The 21,554-nt window shown below is 35.4% G+C and overlaps 2 protein-coding genes across 3 annotated transcripts in view; both read right to left on the bottom strand.

Moving 5' to 3' along the window:
* LRRC69 (leucine rich repeat containing 69) overlaps window positions 1–21,554 on the bottom strand; it is an 89,244-nt gene that overhangs the window by 50,599 nt on the left and 17,091 nt on the right. The window contains exons 4-5 of one of the 2 annotated variants that reach the window (XM_030862863.2): window positions 21,335–21,530; window positions 18,584–18,655 (exon numbers count right to left, since the gene is read on the bottom strand). The exons of the other annotated variant lie outside the window; for it this stretch is intronic. Of the exons in view, the coding sequence (XP_030718723.1) occupies window positions 18,584–18,655; window positions 21,335–21,530 (268 nt within the window). The remainder of the gene's footprint in view (window positions 1–18,583; window positions 18,656–21,334; window positions 21,531–21,554) is intronic. 2 annotated transcript variants of the gene reach the window in all.
* The window catches only part of SLC26A7 (solute carrier family 26 member 7), a 308,475-nt gene that overhangs the window by 283,491 nt on the left and 3,430 nt on the right, over window positions 1–21,554 (bottom strand). The gene's annotated exons all lie outside the window — the stretch shown is intronic.

Genomic DNA, 21,554 nt, shown 5'->3' with positions numbered 1-21,554 from the left:
TTTTACATAAAGTAAAAATATATTAAAAATCTTCTTAAGGGCATCAAAGAGCTAATAAGACCATCAGGAATAACCAAGACAAAATCTAGGAGCTGACAGATATCTAGAGAAATGAGTCCTACATTTAAAACCAGTTTACCACACTGAGACCAGAAATGGATTTTCACATAAGAATAAAAGTAAATCAGCCCCCCACAGATAGAAGCCCAGCTTTGAATTTTCTAGGTGACTCTTAAGCATTGAAACTAGACTAAAGTAGTACCAAATTATTAATGTCACCATCTTACTAAAGAGGTATCATATTGCTTCCACATGGCAAAAGCAAATGAAAATTTCTCTAGGAAGTTACATCTGAGGTCTCAAGTTATTTTCAAAAATAATGTTTCAAATACAATGTCCAGGACGCAATCAAATCTAAACAAGCATATGAGAAGAAAATATGGTGCACTGTGTTGAATACTGTCTCTCTGGAGAACTTTGATATGGATAAATGAAACTTCACAAATAACAGAGAACAGAAATCAACCCAAAAATACTCTCTGATATTGGATCTACCAGACTCAGATATTAGAACAACTACACTTAACATGTTCCAGGAAATAAAACCAGGCTTAACAATTTCAGTAGATAACTGAAAAATATAAAAAGTAACATAGTAGGGACTTCCCTGGTGGTCCAGTGGTAAAGAATCTGCCTTACAATGCAAGGGATGCGGGTTCAATCACTGGGCGGGGAACTAAGATCCCACATACCACGGGGCAACTAAGTTCACGTGCCACAACTACTGAGCTCACATGCCTCAACTAGAGAGCCTGTGTGCCACAAGCTACAGAGCCCATGCACTCTGGAAAAATAAATTAAATAAATAGTTAATAAATAAATCTTAAAAAAAAAGTAATGTAGTAGATTTGAAAAAGAACCAACCAGAAATTGTAACACTGAATAAAACTGAAATCAATAAAATTTAAATAGCACATTAGACACAGGTGAAGAGTAAATTATTAAACTGTGAAATATATCAGGAGGAACTATCTAGAATGAAGCACAGAGAGACAAAATGATCAAAAACAGAGAAGGGAAAGATAAGACAAAAAAAGATAAAGTGAGAAGTAATAACATATAGGGAATTAGAATTACCAAAGAAGGAGAGAGGAAGGCAGAGCAATACTGGAAAAGACAATGACTAAGACTTTTTCAAAAATAATGAAATATATCAATCTACATATTTAAGAAATCAAATAAATTCCAGGCAGGATAAATAAAATGAAATTTACACCTACACACATCATAATTGAAGTGCAGAATATAAAGATAATGAGAAAAATTGTAAAAAATTGTAAAGCTGCCAGGAAAAGAAAAACAGATTAAGGAGGAAAAACAGTAGTGTTTGCAGCAGACCTATCAACATCAAAGATGGAAGCTAGAAGATAGTGAAATGAAATTTTGGAATTAGTGAAATATAATATTGTCAATTCAGAATTGTATACCATGTAAGAATTATTCTTCAAGAATAGGCTAAAATAAAAATACTTTAACCCAAACCAAAACTGGAATAATAAACCATCAGTAGACTCATTCTAAAGGAACGGCTAAAAAATGTAATTTGAGCTGAAGGTAAATATAGGATCCCTAAAGGAAGATTGGAGATACAGGAAAAAATGAATAACAACAAAAATGTTAAACCTGCAGATAAATCTAACTGAATATTATTTGTGTAAAATAATAACAAAATCTTTGAAAATACAAAAAGAATTATAATACACACCAAATATCAAGGAATGGAGGTGAGTAAATAGATTAAAACTGTCATAAAGTTCTTGCATTGTCTAAAATGAAGAGTATAAGTATCAATTAATAATTAACTTTCATAAAGCAAGTAATATTTTTTTTTAATTTTAAGGTAGTCAATTAAAAAAATAGTTTGTACAAAATTCCCTTAGACATATTTTTAAATGGATTTGTAAAAATATCCAATCATTTCAAAAGGAAAGAAGAAAAGTTAGAAAAAGGAATACAGAACAAGTGGAACAAATTAAATATATATAGGAATAAATTGATTTAGTCCCAAATAAATCAGCAATTACATTAAACTCAGATGAACTAAATGCTGCAATTTAAATACAAATATTATCATGCTGGACTTTAAAAAATGAAGAGTCATATACTACTTATAGGGAATATATCTAAAACCTAAGGATAGAAAAAGGTTGAAAGTAAGGAATTAAAATAGATGTATCCTGCAAATATGAATCAAAATAGAGCTGATATAGCTAAATTAATATAAGAAAACTAAACTTTAAAGCAAAAAGCATTAGCCATATTCAGAATATATGGGCATGGGCCAAGGCATCAAAATTTTAATAAGCACCACTGATTCTTATGTACTCTAAAATCTATTTGATAACGATATATTTTATAAGAATTATAGCCTGGAAAACCATAGAAGAATAAATAGAAAATCCCTAAAACCAGGGTTTCATAGAGCTTACATTTACATTGTTGATGGGTATGCGGAGGAGGGGTCAACAGAAAGGACTCAACATCTAAATGAAAACCAATGCCTAAATAGGCTTCATAAGAGCTGCATTACTGGATTTCAATCAAAGCCTTTCTTTACAATTTTTCTCATTTTTTATTAGGTTTACTCCTTGAAAAATATTGGCACCATTTTGAAGTCATTTAAACTCCACTTTTATCACAAAGCATAAAAGATAGCAGCTCTGACTCTCTTTATGAGCAAATAACCTTAACCTCCCTTTCTCCCAACAAGTGAAGTGGGTGTAGCTTACATTTTGGAATCCCCATTTTGAAGATAAGCAGCGTCACTTTTACTTCTTGAATCATTTTCTTTATATACTTGACTAGAAGAAAAACATTTCCAAGAATAACTAAATGATAGCTAAACACTGTTCACCAACCACCATAAATGTGGAATAGGGTCCTTTGAAGCACTTACAGGCATCCAGGACCAGCCTGTCTTTAATTCCATAGCACATATAGAAGTTGACAGGCAGAACCCAGATTATTTAATTTAGCTAAACAGGGAAAAACATTTATACCCCCTAACTTAGATTTTTTTAAGCCCTCAATTTTTGAATCAGAGTTTTAACAAAACCCTCATGGCATCCAGGGTAATATTTTATGGATTTTCTCTATGTTTTTCATTTCAAAACATCTATCTCATGAAATTTTAAAATTAGAATGGCAAAAGAAGCAATCACATATAATCCAACACCCTTTTCCTTGCCCACTGCACCCCCCCCCATATAAGAAAGCAGAAAACATGATCTCATTCTCGTAAAAGTAGTGACAGGCGAAGCATGTAGTCAAGTTTTGGAACTCACTAATTCTATATTAGCTAAGCTTACATCACTTACATAAAACGATAGAGCCCACAAGCAGTTTTCATTAGTCAAGCATTGACTTGTGTCCCATTTTTTAAAGGTAATTGAATGTTGTTTTAAATGTGTATCTCCTAATAAACTGAGTCACTGAGGGCAGCACTGACAAGGAAAAATATACTATTTTCAAATTAAAGTCAAATTTTAGAGAGGATGTAATAAGCTTCAAGGATAGGGTATAGTCTTCCTTAATATTCAACTGAGACAGAAAATAAACTATAGACATGGAACAAGAAAAAAGTTGATCTCTAATGTTGCTATTCAAAAGAGGCAGAAAAGCAAAGGGGATGGAGGTAGACAACTGGAATATCTCATGGCTATTTGAGCAGAGTGAATACTTCAAACCAAATCACTAGAATGTGGAGATATTTGGAGACGTTCTTGTCCACAGCTTTATGAATGTTTCCCTGAATATCACTTTTTTTTTTTTTTTTTTTTTTTTGCGGTACACGGGCCTCTCACTGTTGTGGTCTCCCCCATTGCGGAGCAGGCTCCAGACGCGCAGGCTCAGCGGCCATGGCTCACGGGCTCAGCCGCTCCGCGGCATGTGGGATCTTCTCAGACCAGGGCACGAACCCATGTCCCCTGCATCGGCAGGCGGACTCTCAACCACTGCGCCACCAGGGAAGCCCTCCTGAATATCACTTTTATACTTGCAAAAGAGTTTCAAAAGTCTTGATAGAAATTTTGGTACAAGTCAAACATCACAATTTCATTTTCCCAAGTGCCTTTCCCACAACTGTCTTGGGCTTTTGACCACTCAAGGACATTTTTGGTTATAGACATGTTGAAACTGTATATAACAATTCTCAAAGTGTCCAGTCTATTTCACAAAAATATTTATCTTAATCCAAAGCTAAATGACCTCCCTGTGTGTATGTGAACATATTTTTGTGTAACTGCTCATACTTGGAAATAATTCTACTGAAGCCAGTTGAGATCATTTGGAAACGATGAGAATCATACAAAAATAAAATGGCTTTCATCACTTGACTTTGGATTAAGCACAAAAAAGTAAAGAAGCAAAAGGCACAAGAACATTTGTGAAATATTTAGGCTTTAGAAATTAGACAAATATGAAGCCAAGAGCAACACTAAACCAGGTTCTATAGGGTGCAGTGGTTAAGAATCCACCTGCCAACCTGCAGGGGATGCAGGTTCGAGCCCTGGTCAGGGAACTAAGATCCCACATGCCATGGAGCAACTGAGCCCATGTGCCACGACTACTGAGCCTAAGCTCTAAAGCCTGTGAGCCACAACTACAGAGCCCAAGTGCCACAACTACTGAGGCCTGTGTGCCTAGAACCCATGCTCCACAACAAGAGAAGTCACCACAATGAGAAACCCATGCACTGCAATGTAGAGTAGCCCCCGCTAACCACAACTAGAGAAAGCCCACACGCAACAACGAAGATCCAGTGCAGCCAAAAACAAACAAATAAATTTATTTTTAAAAAAAAGTCTACAAATAACAAATGCTGGAGAGGGTGTGGAGAAAAGGGAACCCTCCTACACTGTTGGTGGGAACACAAGTTGTTACAGCCACTATGGAAAACAGGGGAGGTTCCTCAGAAAAGTAAAAATAGAATTACCATGTGATCCAGCAATCCCACTCCTGGGGCATACACCCTGACAAAACTATAATTCAAAAACATGCATGCAGGCTTCCCTGGTGGCGCAGTGGTTGAGAATCCGCCTGCCGATGCAGGGGACACGGGTTCGTGCCCCGGCCCGGGAAGATCTCACGTGCCGCGGAGCGGCTAGGCCCGTAAGCCATGGCCACTGAGCCTGAGCGTCCAGAGCCTGTGCTCCGCAATGGGAGAGGCCACAACAGTGAGAGGCCCGCATACTGCAAAAAAGACAAAAAACAAAAAACAAAAAAACATGCATGCACCCCTATGTCCATAGCAGTACTATTCATACAATAGCCAAAACATGGAAGCAACCTAAATGTCCATTGACAGATGAATGGATAAAGAAGATGTGGTACAAATATACAATGGAATATGGCTCAACCATAAAAAAGAATGAAATAATGCCATTTGCAGCAACATGGATACAACTAGAGATTATCATACTAAGTGAAGTAAGTCAGAAAGAGAAAGACAAATACCATATGATATCACTTATATGTGGAATCTAAAATATGGCACAAATGAACCTATCTACAAAACAGAAACAGACATAAAGAACAGACTTGTGGTTGCCAAGGGGAAGGGGGGTAAGGGAGGGAAGGACTAGGAGTGTGGGATTAGCGGATGTAAACTATTATATATTGGATGGATAAACAACAAAGTCCTACTGTATAGCACAGGGAACTATATTCAATATCCTGTGATAAACCATAACAGAAAAGAATATATAAAAAAAGGAAAGTCTATGTGTATAACTGAGTCACTTTGCTACACAGCAGAGGTTGGCACAACTTTGTAAATCAGCTATACTTCAATAAAAAAAATCAATCAGCATTGCTTATGAACAGAGAAACCATTTTGTTTATTTTTTTTACTTTTAATTTTTATTTTCATTTTGAAACAACATTAGAATAACAGAACATTGCAAAAGAAGTACCAAGAAGTCCCATAAACCATTCACTAAAATTCCACAAATGTCACTATCTTACATAGCACTGTACATGGCCCAAGCCAGGGAATTATCAGATACAATACTATAGGTTGTACTAATACACAGGCCTTATGCAAATTTCACCAATATTCCCACTAATTTCCTTTTCCTAGTCCAAGGTTGAGTCTGGGGATCACACAGTGCATGTAGTTGTCATGTCTCCATAGTCTCTCCAACCTGTGACCATTCCTCAGTCTTCCCTTCTCTTTTATGATCTCCACATAATTGATCACATATGATCTTCAATAATAATTGTCTATTTTTTAACGTCTTTATTGGAGTATAATTGCTTTACAATGGTGTGTTAGTTTCTGCTTTATAACAAAGTGAATCAGCTATACATACACATATATCCCCATATCTCCTCCCTCTTGCATCTCCCTCCCATCCTCCCTATCCCACCCCTCTAGGTGGTCACAAAGCATGGAGCTGATCTCCCTGTGTTATGTGGCTGCTTCCCACTAGCTATCTATTTTACATCTGGTAGGGTATGTATGTCCATGCCACTCTCTCACTTCATCCCATCTTACCCTTCCCCCTTCCCATGTCCTCAAGTCCATTCTCTATGTCAGAGAAACCATTTTAAATTAAAAGTATTCAAGGAAGGAAAGGACATAGAGATAAGTAGTAGGTGACAAGTTGTGTAAAGGGTCTAAGAAAAGGAGAATTCAGTTAACAAGGGGTCCTGTTTTCAGCGGGATCTCGTTTGACAATCAGAAACCAAGTCAGCCAGGAGGAAGGGGGAAAGGATGAGACAGAAATAAACAGAGAATCAAAGGTTAAGATCCAGGGAAAGAGGGACCTCTTTCAGAGAGATAGTTTATTAGTACTACTTTGTTGATTAAAGTAGGCCAGAAGAATGTATTGGACTGTAGAGGAAAATAACCCAAAATAGTGTGCTGCTAACAGAGACTGCACTCCCCCCCCTCCCCCTATACCCTTGCATACAGAACAGTTTTTACCCTGCAAATTGCAAGTTAGAAACTTGCAGGTGCTCTCGTGGCTTTGAAAGACATCCCTGCATTTGGGATGGATTCAGCAGCAGGTAGCTCAGACCAAACTTTAAAATTAAAAGAAAATAACATTTAATATCTATCATGGGCCAAGCATTAGTAAAGGATTTATATATGTTATCTCATTTAATCATTTGTTTGTTCTATATTTGCTAAGCACCAACTGTTGTGTCATATACTTTCCCAGCAATGTTATGATACAATTGTTTATTACTATCCTCAAGTTACAGAGCGAAAAGGAGGGGGGGGGCAAAGAGTAATTGAGTTATGTGCTCAGGGTCACACAACTGGTAAATTGATAATCTAGGCATATTTAATTTTTGTTTGGGAACAGTATATTCAAATCTTCTCTTCATCCAAACGATTTGTGCTTCTAGGAAAGTTGCTTACATTTTTTTTTCTCTCCTGTGTTTCTCAAACTGTAAAAGGGAAAGTGCTCACACTATTCTCAAATTTGATTTATGATAACTCTGGTGTTTCCTGAAGGAAAAAAAGGAGCACTGATGAAATGGACTAAGTACTATAACCATTATCCCCCTTAAATAATCCAAACATAATTTTTCTCATAAAAACACTATGTTCCCACACAACTTTAGGATATACAAATACTTTAGATTCTTAACTCTGACACAGAATCTGTTTATGGAGAGCACAGATTCAAATGAATATTGTTAATATGAATTTGAAATTGAAAGAGCAGCAACTTTAGAAAATGTAGCATTGGCTGTGATTTATATCTTTTAAGAACATTTCTTCAATGTCTATTCACCACAAAGTGCTTCTCACAAGTTGTCATATTTATACATGTCCTTGTAAATGTTTTAGCTAAACCTGAGTTTCACTTCTAGATCCAATGTAAATAGGAAACTTTATGAAGACAAAACTCAGAAACAACTAAAAGTTACATGGTAAAGATTTGGCCTTGCCAAACTTTCTCCAAAATAAAACTTAGTGTTTAAAGTCACATGCTAGAAACCTCTCCAATTTTTAGATTGATGAATACATATTTAAGAGGTTATGTAATGGCATATATGCACCAACTACATCCAGAGTGGCTGAAGAGGATTCAGCTTCCAACTTTATAGGCATTCATTGTGCTCACATACCTAAATCCTAGTTTCTATGTAAAGTACTTTCCAGAGTACACAAGAATTCTATAGTTCCTTGAGTATCATTTTAGTCAAGGACACAGGGAAATCTTCAGAACCCAAATACTCACTGAGATGAAAGAAATGTCTTATTTATTTGTGTAACATATATTGCCCCTGCCTGTCACTCCTGAGACAAAAAATAGATTCCTCAGCATTTATTTTCTCTCAGAGGCAGGCTTCTAATATGGGCTTGCAGCAAAAATCTTGAGTGCAAGTCCAAGCACTACCACAGCTCTATACGTCAGACCAGTGGCTCTCCAAGTGTGGTCCACAGGCTTAAAGCAATAGGATCACCTAAGAAATTAATGGAAATGAAAATTCCTGGACTCTCCAAACTACTGAATCAGAAACTCTAGGGGTAGGGCCCAGAAGTCTCGGTTTTAACAAGCACTCCAGAGATTTTTTTTGGGGGGGGGGGTATAGTTGTTTTACAATGTTGTGTTAGTTCCTACTGCACAGCGAAGTGAAGTAGAATTCCCTGTGCTATACAGCAGGTTTTCATTAGCTATCTATTTTATACATATTAGTGCACATATGTTAGTCCCAATCTCCCAGTTCATCCCACCCTCCCCCTTCCCCCCTTGGTGCCCATACATTTGTTCTCTACATCTGTGTCTCTATTTCTGCCTTGCAAACCAGTTCATCTGTACCATTTTTCTAGATCCCACATATTTGCGTTAATATACGATATTTGTTTTTCTCTTTTTGACTTACTTCACTCTGTATGACAGACTCCAGGTCCATCCACATCACTACACATAACTCAATTTCATTTCTTTTTATGGCTGAGTAATATTCCATTGTATGTATGTGCCACATCTTCTTTATCCATTCATCTGTCGATGGGCACTTAGCCTGCTTCCATGTCCTAGCTATTGTAAATAGTGCTGCAATGAACACTATGGTACATGACTCTTTTTGAATTATGGTTTTCTCAGGATATATACCCAGTAGTGGGATTGCTGGGTCATATGGTAGTTCTATTTTTTAGTTTTTTAAGGAACCTCCATACTGTTCTCCATAGTGGCTGTATCAATTGACATTCCCACCAACCGTGCAAGAGGGTTCCCTTTTCTCTACACCCTCTACAGCATTTATTGTTTGTAGATTTTTTTCATGATGGCCATTCGGACCAGTGGGAAGTGATATCTCATTGTAGTTTTGATTTGCATTTCTCTAATGATTAGTGATGTTGAGCATCCTTTCATGTGTTTGATGGCAATCTGTATATCTTCTTTGGAGAAATGTCAGTTTAGGTCTTCTGCCCATTTTTGGATTGGGTTGTTTGTTTTTTTGATATTAAGCTGCATGTGCTGCTTGTATATTATGGAGATTAATCCTTTGTCAGTTGCTTCATTTGCAAATATTTTCTCCCATTCGAGGGTTGCCTTTTTCTCTTCTCTATGGCATCCTTTACTGTGCAAAAGCTTTGAAGATTCATTAAGTCTCATTTGTTTATTTTTGTTTTTATTTCCATTTCTTTAGGAGGTGGGTCAAAAAGGATCTTGCTGTGATTTATGTTATACAGTTTTCTGCCTATATTTTTCTCTAAGAGTTTTATGGTGTCTGGCCTTACATTTAGGTCTTTAATCCATTTTGAGTTTATTTTTTGTGTATGGTGTTAGGAAGTGTTCTAATTTCATTCTTTTACATGTAGCTGTCCAGTTTTCCCAGAACCACTTATTGAAAAGGCTATCTTTTCTCTATTGTATATTCTTGTCTCCTTTATCAAAGATAAGGTGACCATATGTGTGTGGGTTTATCTCTGGGCTTTCTATCCTGTTCCATTGATCTATATTTATGTTTTTGTGCCAGCACTATACTGTCTTGATTACTGTAGCTTTGTAGTATAGTCTGAAGTCCGGGAGCCTTATTCTTCCAGCTCTGTTTTTCTTTCTCAAGATTGCTTGGCTATTCAGGGTCTTTTGTGTTTCCATACAAATTATGAAACTTTTTGTTCTAGTTCTGTGAAAAATGTCATTGGTAGTTTGAGAGGGATTGCATTGAATCTGTAGATTGCTTTGGGTATTATAGTCACTTTCATAATTTTGATTCTTCCAATCCAAGAACATGGTATATCTCTCCATCTGTTTGTATCACCTTTGATTTCTTTCATCAGTGTCTTATAGTTTTCTGCATACAGGTCTTTTGTCTCCTTAGGTCAGTTTATTCCTCGTTATTTTATTCTTTTTGTTGCAATGGTACAAGTGAGTGCTTCCTTAATTTCTCTTTCAGATTTTTCATCATTAGTGTATAGGAATGCAAGAGATTTCTTTGCATTAGTTTTGTATCCTACTACCTTACCAAATTCATTGATTAGCTTTGGTAGTTTTTTTGCTAGCATCTTTAGGATTCTCTCTATATAGTATCATGTCATCTGCAAACAGTGACAGTTTTACTTCTCTTTTCCGATTTGGATTCCTTTAATTTCTTTTTCATCTCTGGTTGCTGTGGCTAAAACTTCCGAAACTATGTTGAATAATAGTGGTGAGAGTGGGCAACCTTATCTTGTTCCTGACCTTAGTGGAAATGGTTTCAGTTTTTCACCATTGAGAATGATGTTGGCTGTGGGTTTGTCATATATGGCCTTTATAATGTTGAAGTAAGTTCCCTCTATGCCTACTTTCTGGAGATTTTTTTTTATCATAAATTGGTGTTGAATTTTGTCAAAAGCTTTTTCTGCATCTACTGAAATTATCATATGGTTTTTATCCTTCAATTTTTTAATATAGTTTATCACATTGATTGATTTGCATATATTGAAGAATCCTTGCATTCCTGGGATAAACCCCACTTGATCATGGTGTATGATAGTTTTAATGTGCTGCTGGATTCTGTTTGCTAGTATTTTGTTGAGGATTTTTGCATCTATGTTCATCAGTGATATGGGCCTGTAGTGTTCTTTTTTTGTGACATCTTTGTCTGGTTTTGGTATCAGGGTGATGGTGGCCTCATAGAATGAGTTTGGATGTGTTCCTCCCTCTGCCATATTTTGGAAGAGTTTGAGAAGAATAGGTGTTAACTCTTCTCTAAATGTTTGATAGAATTCACCTGTGAAGCCATCTGGTCCTGGGCTTTTGTTTGCTGAAAGATTTCTAATCACAGTTTCAATATCAGTGCTTGTGATTGGTCTGTTTATATTTTCTATTTCTTCCTGATTCAGTCTTGGGAGGTTGTGCTTTTCTAAGAATTTGTCCATTTGTTCCAGGTTGTCCATTTTATTGGCATAGAGTTGCTTGCAGTAATCTCTCATGATCCTTTGTATTTCTGCCGTGTCAGTTGTTACTTCTCCTTTTGCGTTTCTAATCCTATTGATTTTAGTCTTCTCTCTTTATTTCTTGATGAGGCTAGCTAATGGTTTATCAATTTTGTTTGTCTTCTCAAAGAACCAGCTTTTAGTTTTATTGATTGTTGCTATCACTTCCTTCATTTCTTTTTCATTTATATCTGATCTGATCATAATGATTTCTTTCCTTCTCCTAACTTTGGGGGGTTTTTGTTCTTCTTTCTCTAACTGCTATAGGTGTGAGGTTAGGTTGTTTATTTCAGATGTTTCATGTTTCTTGAAGTAGGATTGTATTGTTATAAAATTCTCCCTTAGAACTGCTTTTGCTCCATCCCATGGGTTTTGGGTTGTTGTATTTTCATTGTCATTTGTTTTTAGGTATTTTTTGATTTCTTCTTTGATTTCTTCAGTGAGCTCTTGCTTATTTAGTAATGTATTGTTTAGACTACATGTGCTTGTATTTTTTACAGTTTTTTCCTGTAATTGATATGTAGTCTCATAGCCTTGTGGTCAGAAAAGATAGTTGATAATGATTTCAACTTTCTTAAATTTACCAATGCTTGATTTGTGACCCAAGATATGATCTATCCTGGAGAATGTTCCATGAGCAATTGAGAAGAAAGTGTATTCTGTTGTTTTTGTATGGAATGTCCTATAAATATCGAGTAAGTGCATCTTGTTTAATGTGTCATTTAAAGCTTGTGCTTTCTTATTTATTTTCATTTTGGATGATCTGTCCACTGGTGAAAGTGGGGTGTTAAACTCCCCTACTATGATTGTGTTGCTGTTGATTTCCCATTTTATGGCTGTTAGTATTTGCCTTATATATTGAGATGCTCCTATATTGGGTGCATAAATATTTACAATTGTTATATCTTCTTCTTGGATTGATCCCTTGATCATTATGTAGTGTCCTTCTTTGTCTCTTGTAATAGTCTTTATTTTAAAGTCTGTTTTGTCTGTTATAATATTTTGTTCTATACTTCACATCAAAAATAAACATCATATACCACCTGATGATGACCATTAAAACTTTTTCTCACTTTTGTCAGGTCAACTTTTTTTCAAATGACTGCAGTTTGAGAAATAACCAGTCTCCTGAGGGAAACAGGAGCCAGAGAAAAATCTTTCTTAAAGATAAATATATATATATATAAAATTGCTTCAAGGTAACTAAAAAACTCAGTGACTTACTTTTCTCCCTGTTGAAATGGCTGAATCATAACTACTTCAGACTGAGTTTTCTATTCTTTCTTTTAGAATCTAGAAAGAGGTTGGTAACCCTTTCCTCCTAGAAATCCCTCTATAATATCTTAATCCAAAGCCCTTCTGCAGCAAATCACAGTGTGGGTTTTTTTTTCTCCATCATTAAAAGTTAAAAAAAAAGTTATTAAGGCAGCTGATTGCTGTCTCCCTTCATATAATGAACTCAACAATGAAATTAGCACCTACCTACCTCCCTTCTCTTTCCAAGATAATTAATGCCACTTTCTTTAATTTTTCTACTTTTAAATTTCTGTCTTTATATTTTTCTTATGATCTCTCTAAGGCCCACTTCAAACATGAAATCCAAAGTTCTTACAGGACAACATTCATATTTGTTTACTTGTCTCCCCAGAAATTCCTGAGGATAGAAATTCTTCAAATCTTCATGACCAAATCACAGAAGAGAGTTTAGCTTGGTTGAACTGAATTGTCATATAAGCCTCACTTAGGAGAGTTATATCTCTCACACATACAGGTGCTAGATAGAATACTAAAACTCATTGTTTTACCCAGATATAATGAGTTGTTCTACCCAAATATAATGAGACATACCCCCAAAATGTATGTCCACCTAGAACTTCAGAATGTGACCTTATTTAGAAAGAGGTTTTACAGATGTAATTTGTTAAAATGAGAGTATACTAGATTAGGGTGGGCCCTAATCCTAGGGCTGGTGTTCTTATAAGAAAACAAAGACATGTTATTTTAATGCCCAGTTTGTGGTACTTCATCACAGCAGAACTAGGAAACTCGTAAACCAAGCATCACTATTTCCCCCTATCTGAGCAACTGGCAATGTTTCCTTATGGTTCACTATCCATCACAGGCCATGTCTCAAAATTGTTACTCCCCCCAAAAGAGATACAAATAAAAGACATTTTGTTTCAGATCATCCTTTTCCTCAAAGGCTTGTTCATTCAAAATCCACATCCAATTCCATCAATATAATAAAAAATGTAAGAAAAAGTGAACATATGATTAGAAAAGGTAAAAGGGCACCCAGTCATTAAAAGTCACATATTTTAAGAACTTTCATTTAAGGAAAGTGCTCAATATATAACGTTAAAAGAAAAAACAAGATACATATTTCTTATGAAATATGCTTTCAATTTTTTAAGTGCACATATAAAAATAAGATACTTGAGGAAAAAAAACCAGCAATAAATACTCTTTGGGAGACAAACCTAAAGCTACCTTATATTTGGCTCTTTCTATCCTTGTTTATTTTCTGGATTTTCTACAATGAATTAATTACTTCTATGATCAGAAAAATGTTATTTACACAGGTTATTTGAAGACAAGAGAACTAAATGGGAGAAAAAAAAATTTATTTTAAAAAAAATCTTAACAATCCCTATTCATCCAAGAAGCACAGGACACTTTGTAAACTATTAAAATGAATAAGTTTGACATGTCTTAGATAGGAATTGGATATCAAATAATTTTATCTGAGGCACTGAAAATTTCCTCAAATTGTGCAATGGTATATCAAATCAAGAAATCAGCCCCAGAGTTTTGTTTTCTCTCTACTGATCTTTCTAATACCAATGACACCTTTTACATACTTGGATGGTACTTCTTTAAAAAGAAAATTCAGGGACTTCCTTGGTGGTCCAGTGGTTCAGAATCTGCCATCCAATACAGGGGACACGGGTTCAGTTCCTGGTCGGGGAACTAAGACTGAGTGCCACAACTACTGAGTCTGCATGCCACAGCTAGAGAGCCCACGTGCTGCTACTACAGGGCTCATGTGCTCTGGTGCCTGCACACTACAACTAGAGAGCCTGCACACTATAACTAGAGAGAAGCCCACATTCCACAACTGGAGAGAAGCCTACGCACCACAACTAGAGAGGAGCCTGTGTGCTGCAATGAAAGATCCCATGTGTCACAACGAAAGATCCCGTGTGCCACAACTAAGACCCAACACAGCCATAAATAAATAAATAAATAAGAAAATTTATACTGGGAAATTAAGTATCATGAAACCAATCCAGACATACCATAACGTGAAAAACGTATTATTCATTATTAACCACCTTCTTCAGTGCCCACATCCACACACTTTCTTTTTTCCATATATCTAATTCCAAAAATGGCACATGTAATCTCATTCAAATACCTATGCCCAACTGAAAATGTATCATCCTCTTCTCAAAGAAAGACACCAAAATCATGTCCAGTTTCTGAATTGTGCTCTGAGTTTAAGATCTCCATGGGCTGTGAATTCCTCTTGGTGGGTTTCAAATGTGGCTCCTCATGGTCCAGCAAATGGTAAATGGTCCAGCTAAATGATGAATGTGATCATCCCAACAAGCTCACAATACACAGGAAAGGATAAACAATATCATTATCACCAAAAGATCTTCCATTTGAAAGATAAAGAAGGAGAAGGGCCATGGAGAGGTGAAGTGACTTCCTGCTCTGTATTAGAATGAAGTCCTTAGGGGACAGCCTGATTTTGAGGACCTTCCTGCCACACCTCAAGGAAGCAGGAGGAAGACTCCCTTTCTGGAACTACATTGCTTTGGCACCTCTCTGCCTGTTGGCATATTTTGAAAGGATGGTGATTACCTTTGCTTAGGAGCATTTATGGTTCTCTTTTCAGATGCTGGCACTTTCTGGCAATAAACTCCCTTAAAATTCTTTAAAAATATATATATATGCTTTAACAGACTTTTCTAAAGAACACACATGTAGACATCCTGGAATGGATACTTTTATTATTATTCTGTATTTCTTTGTTGTTTGAAACTTTAAGAAGAATGTATAATTTGTACAACTTTCAAAAAAAGTTTTAAGTTTAAATCAAGAAGAGAAAAAAAGAGATAAGGAAAGAAATTAAAGTCTCAATGTACTAGATCTGACTACATGGTAATAAAAGGACCAATGCACTTCTAATACAGCTAACTCACTATCTGATCATGATGGCATTTTTCTTAATAATCTAGAAATTCTTTTTATTCAACACATATGAACAAATAATTATAACAGTCCCATTGTCTTACTGCAGATCTCCATTTAATGTATACTCTTATACAAAAATCCTGGTGAAAATTCAGTTTCAAATATTTAAAAGCCATATGAATAAAAACTAAACTTCTGTGAAACAACTGCATTTTCCAAATAGCACACCAAGTTTCAGGTCATAAAATAGCAACAGACTTAAATAAAGCCCTATTTAAAAAAAGAAAAAGAAAAACAAAAAGCAATAGCTGTAAACAATAAGCCACTTAAAGAAACTTCTACAGAGCACATTTTCAAATCTTTGGGTTAATACTACACTTCAGGGCAATAGGTATATGGAATTGCCTTTTGCTTTTCTCTCTGTTTTTATGTATGTTTGAAAAATTTTATAATAAAAATAAGTTTTTAGAACATGCACCTCACAAGGTTAATTCTTCCTATTAATGCTAGTAGACAGTGGATGATCACTATAATTATACATATTAGTAGTATTTCACTATTGGTATATATTGTACATACAACATATAATCATTAGAGCTTCCATTCCTTGAATGCCGACTGTGTACAAAATGCTTTAAATCATTATGTAACTTAACAACCTTCCTAAAGTTAGTGGTATTAATATACCCATTTGACAAATAAAACAGCAACTCAGAGAAGTTAAGCCACTTGTTAGAGATTACAAAGTTAGTAAATAGAAAATTAGAACTTTAAACTCATGTGTATATGACCCCAAAGTCCATGTTCTTCATTTCTATACTATGTTGCTTACTGAAAAGGATGGTCTAATTGTTTTTAAAGTGCACTACCATTATTTTGAAACTTACTCTCTTTCACTGATAATCATGGCATAACCTAGAGTCAGTCATTTATCCTCTGTGTTCATCATTTCCCCATTAGTTGTCCCATCTAATAAAATGTGGAAATTTTATTAACTTGAACCAGTTGGACCAAAGCTCAGATGAATTCACAGAATATCTTACTTCAGAGTTTTCAGAAAATTCTGAAATAGATGTTACAAAGGTGATACTAATTCAGATTCTGCCAAAATTACTCTAAATTAATGGGATCTAAATAATGGTGTTTTATCAAAATTGTAAGTACAGAATCACTGTAGAAGAAACTGTGAATTCACGATACTACGAAGGCAAATACTGAATGTAGTTTAAGAATATTATTTTTATTTATTTGTTTAACATTTATTCAATTGAAATTTAAGACACTGCAGGTATAAAGGTTAAAAAGAGTACTCCTTTCCTCTGTAAGATTACAGTCTAATGGGAAGACAGACTTAAAAAGAATTACTCTACTTTGTGGTATGTACAAATTATAATGGTACCAGAGAAGAATTAGCATCAGAAGGCTGCTTTGGCAATCAGAGAAGGCATCATAGGGCAGAAAAAGAGAACTAAGACATGAATAATATCTTGTAGCAGGATGAAAAAAATCTTGCATCATTTACCAGGTCAACATTAACAACATCCAGTGCTTATTAAACATTCAAAACTGTACTTTTGGAAAACAGTTTGGCAATTCCTTAAAAAAAACTAAAACATGGAATTACCATATGACTCAGCAATTCCACTGCTGGGTATATACCCAAAAGAAGTGAAAGTAGGGACTTGAACAGATATTTGTACCCCATGTTCACAGCAGCATTATTCTCAATAGCCAAAAGGAGGAAGCAACCCAATTGTCCATGGGCAGATGAATGAATATACAAAATGTGTCATATACATACAATGGAATATTATTCAGCCATAAAAAGAGGGAAATCTGACACAGGCTATAACATATACAGATTTTGAAGGCATTATACTATGTGAAATATGCCAGTCACAAAAGGACAAATATTGTATGATCCTATTCATATGAGATTCCTAGAGTGCTCAAATTCTTAGAGACAAGAAGTAGAATGGTGGTTGCCAGGTGTTAGAGGGAGGGAGGCATGGGAAGTTATAGTGTTTAATAGGTCCAGTTTCAGTTGAAAAGATAGAAAACTTCTGGAGACAGGTGGTGATGATGGTTATGCAACAACATGAATATACATAGTGCCACAGATCTGTACACTTAAAAATGGTTAAAATGGTAAACTTTATGTTATGTATAATTTACCACAAAAAAAACTCTACATTTTTTCTAAAACACAGAAATTACACTCATTTTTCCTATTTGAGTCATCTTCAGTGTAAAATATTGCTCAGTGGGTAAAAAGGACTGAAATCTCAATTTTGTGTTGATCAATCAGAAAAAGTAATTAATGGACTGACAACTATTTATTGAATACCTTGTGGATTGATGGGCTTCTAATTATTACCTTGCAGTGGAAACATGCTCATGCCAACATGAAAAACTGCCTTTTCTTTCCCAGAAGTTAAAAGTTGCTAAGACCAACTGCTTCTCAGTTATTTGAAATAAAGCAAAGTCAAAATTCATCTCCAAATGAAAAAAAGTGCATTTTTCACTGTTTATGGCTTAAAAACAACTAATAGTGGTGTCTCTTTTGGATTAATTGCAAGGGATAAAAATACGCTCTGGAACGTAATATTTTCAAAAAGTCTGAGGTGACCAAAAACAGTATATGATTAAAAAAAACACTTAACCATAGCTAGTATATTAAAATATTTATGATAACAATCAGAGTTCACTCAGTTCAAACAAGTTCAGCAGGCACAAAGGAAGAACACAAGCAGAACACAAAGGAAGGAATGGGAAAGAACAGGTCTTGAAATTCCAGAACAAAGCAAATCTTTGAGTTATCTGTGTAATTCAAGGTTCCAATTACTATAGGTTTTACTGGCTGCCTATTTTTCCTATTCCCAATAGCATAAACAAAATTATTTTTCAATTATATTTCAAGTTGACTCTACTTACTCCTGGTGGAAATATCTGAATAACATTTCCAGCTATGTCTAGGATTCTTAGGTTGAAAAGATCACAAAGTTCCTGTGTCAGGAAACAAAAGAGGGAGAGAGCTTTTTAAAAGTCTAATATGTAGAATCACAAACATTTCTTGTAAGTTTAAACTTGATGAAGTTGACCACCTTTCCTAATTACCTGGTCAATTCTTCAGTATATCTCCCCAGGGAGATCACTAGGTCTGGATCACCAGATTCTTTCAATTCTCCATTTCCTCTGACCACTCCAGGGCAACATACATGGTGACCAAGAACTAGACTATTTGTAGTAAATATCTGTAGGTTCAAATTCACCTCCAACACTTACTATATATCTATAGGCAAATTTCTTAATCTTTGTACTTTAGTTTCTCCATTTGTAACATGGAAATGTTAATGGAAGCCACTATCTTCAATATGGATGCTGAATGCATTAAATAAATTACTAATCAAAAGTGCTTACTAAAGGGCTTAATACAAAGTGAGCACTTAGTAGATATTTCTATCATTAAAACAGAAAGAACCTTTGGGAGACAGAACACAGACGTAATCTTAGAGAGCTATATCTATCAACAATTCCACTGGTATTTATTTCACATCTACCTTTTGTGTGGCATTGTGCTAACACAACCTTTTCCTTATAAGGGAAATCTGTTAGTCTAGCCACATGCCCGATGTGACTGGATGGGCATATACCTTCATATGCATGTGTGCAGACATATACATAATTTATAATGTACCAGAAAATGATTCATAATATGTTTAGTAACAAAACAAATGAGTATTTTCTGTAATGTCTTATCATTTATAATTCAGACCAAAAAGAACAATGATAGACTGAAACGTATTAAATGTACAAGGACATAAATGATTATAGGCATTCTTTACATGATAATTCAGGACAGGACTTACTAGCATTCAAATTTTTTAAAGTCTAAATGCCTTGGGTTTATAAAATTGTGGTAAGACTATTGATTTGAAATACAGACTTTTAAGTTAGACAGACATGGATCTGAGCTCTTTTTCTGACTTTTGCAAACTATGTTCAAGTCACATAACCTCTTTGATCTTTATTCTAAAATGGGCATAATAAGAGATACATTATAAAGTTGCTATGAACACTAAGTAATGTAATGCTTCCTGATGATCCTATTGCTGCTGTTATTGCTTTTCCCTCAAATGGGGGAGACATGCTTTTAATAGGTTTAATCTGTAATTACAAGACATTTTCTTACTTGTTTATAGTAAGTCAAATTTTTAAGGAATATAACAATAAAAATTTTGAAATATACTTATTTATAGCCTATACCTTGGTATATTTTTACATATCACATTACAGGGTGCACAGAACTTTTAAAGGGAATATATTCTTTTTTAAAAAAATTATTCATTTATTATTTATTTGGCTGCATCGGGTCTTAGTTGCAGCGCAGGCTCTTCATTGCAGCACATGGGCTTCTCTCTAGTTGTGGCGCACAGTCTCCAGAGCACACGGGCTCAGTAGTTGCAGTAGGCGGGCTCTCTAGTTGTGACGCGTGGGCTCAGTAGTTGCAGCACACAGGCTTAATTGCCCCACAACATGTGGGATCTTAGTTCCCCGACCAGGGATCAAACCCGCATCCCCTGCATTGTAAGGTGAATTCTTAACCACTGGACCACCAGAGAAGTCCCAAGGGAATATCTTCTTGAGAGAAAAGTGAAACAGTAGGAATTAATCTGCTTTTTTTATTCCTCAAGTTACTGTATGACATGCATTTCCTCCTATCAAATTAATTCTAATTTGCATAAGTAAGGAAGGTAAACCCATTGACAGGTTCTTAACAGGAACCGGTACTCTTAAACTGGGAAATTTGAGGAGAGTTTAATAAAGCCACTATTTATAAAAGTTTGACAGGGTTCAGGGAAATCAACGAGGTTCCCTAAACCAAGAAAGGTAGTTCCCTAAAACCACAAGGTTACCAAAAGCTAGCAACAGCAGGGAGTTCTTTAATACCACAGGCCTAAAGAGTCAAGGGAATGTAATAATGTCGATTGAGATTCACCTGACATTTGCTATGACCCTCCAGAAAAGCATGCAGGCAACTCACAGCACCCTATTAGAGAGAACACCAGGGGAAAACTATATGGTACTCAATATCCCCCTGCCCTTTCACCTCCTGCTACTGCCCCTCATTGGCCATATCCTGGAGGAAGCCTGAGGACAAAGGAGCTCACTGATGCCCATACGGGTCAGTCTCCCAGGCACAGAGCAGGTTGGAAAAGGATGGAGAGTGGATGTAAAGAAAAAATAGAAGATATCTAGCACATACTTGAAAACCAAAAAGTACTAATATTTTGTGCTGTATATAGAGTTGCCAGATAAAATACAGGACACTCACTTAAATTTAAATTTCAGACAAAAAAATAAGATTTTTAACACATATAAGTATGTCCCATGCAATATTTGGAACATACTTATACTAAAAGAAATTCTTCATCGGTAATCTGAAATTCAGATTTAAGCATTCTGTATTTTTATTTACTAAATCTGGCATCCCTAGCTTTGTGAAAAAATCCAAGTTATAACCTTCCTTTGTCATAGGGATTTGGGAACTGATTATACCTAATCAGAGGGAAAGCAAATGACCTCTTGTACTCAGATGCCCAAATCTATTCTACAACTGCTCCTTATCATGGTGTAATGAGTTCTTCACCAACAAAAGAAAATTTGGTTCCATCTTTTGCTTACCTCTGGCAAAGATTCAATGTTGTTCCTGACCAGAAGAAGTTTCTGGAGCTTCTTCAAGAAATTAATCTCTTTGGGTATACAAATGAGCTGATTGTAGTTAAGTTGAAGTTCAGAAAGATTCTTAAGGAAACAAAGTTCTCTAGGAATGCTGGCTAGCTGGTTATGATTTATACTCAGATATGTAAGGCTTTTTAATCTAAAAAATAAACAAAGTGTATGA

Source organism: Globicephala melas, chromosome 17 (genome assembly GCF_963455315.2).
Source record: "Globicephala melas chromosome 17, mGloMel1.2, whole genome shotgun sequence".
NCBI classification, from domain to species: domain Eukaryota; kingdom Metazoa; phylum Chordata; class Mammalia; order Artiodactyla; family Delphinidae; genus Globicephala; species Globicephala melas.
This window is presented reverse-complemented; position numbering and strand designations above follow the sequence as displayed.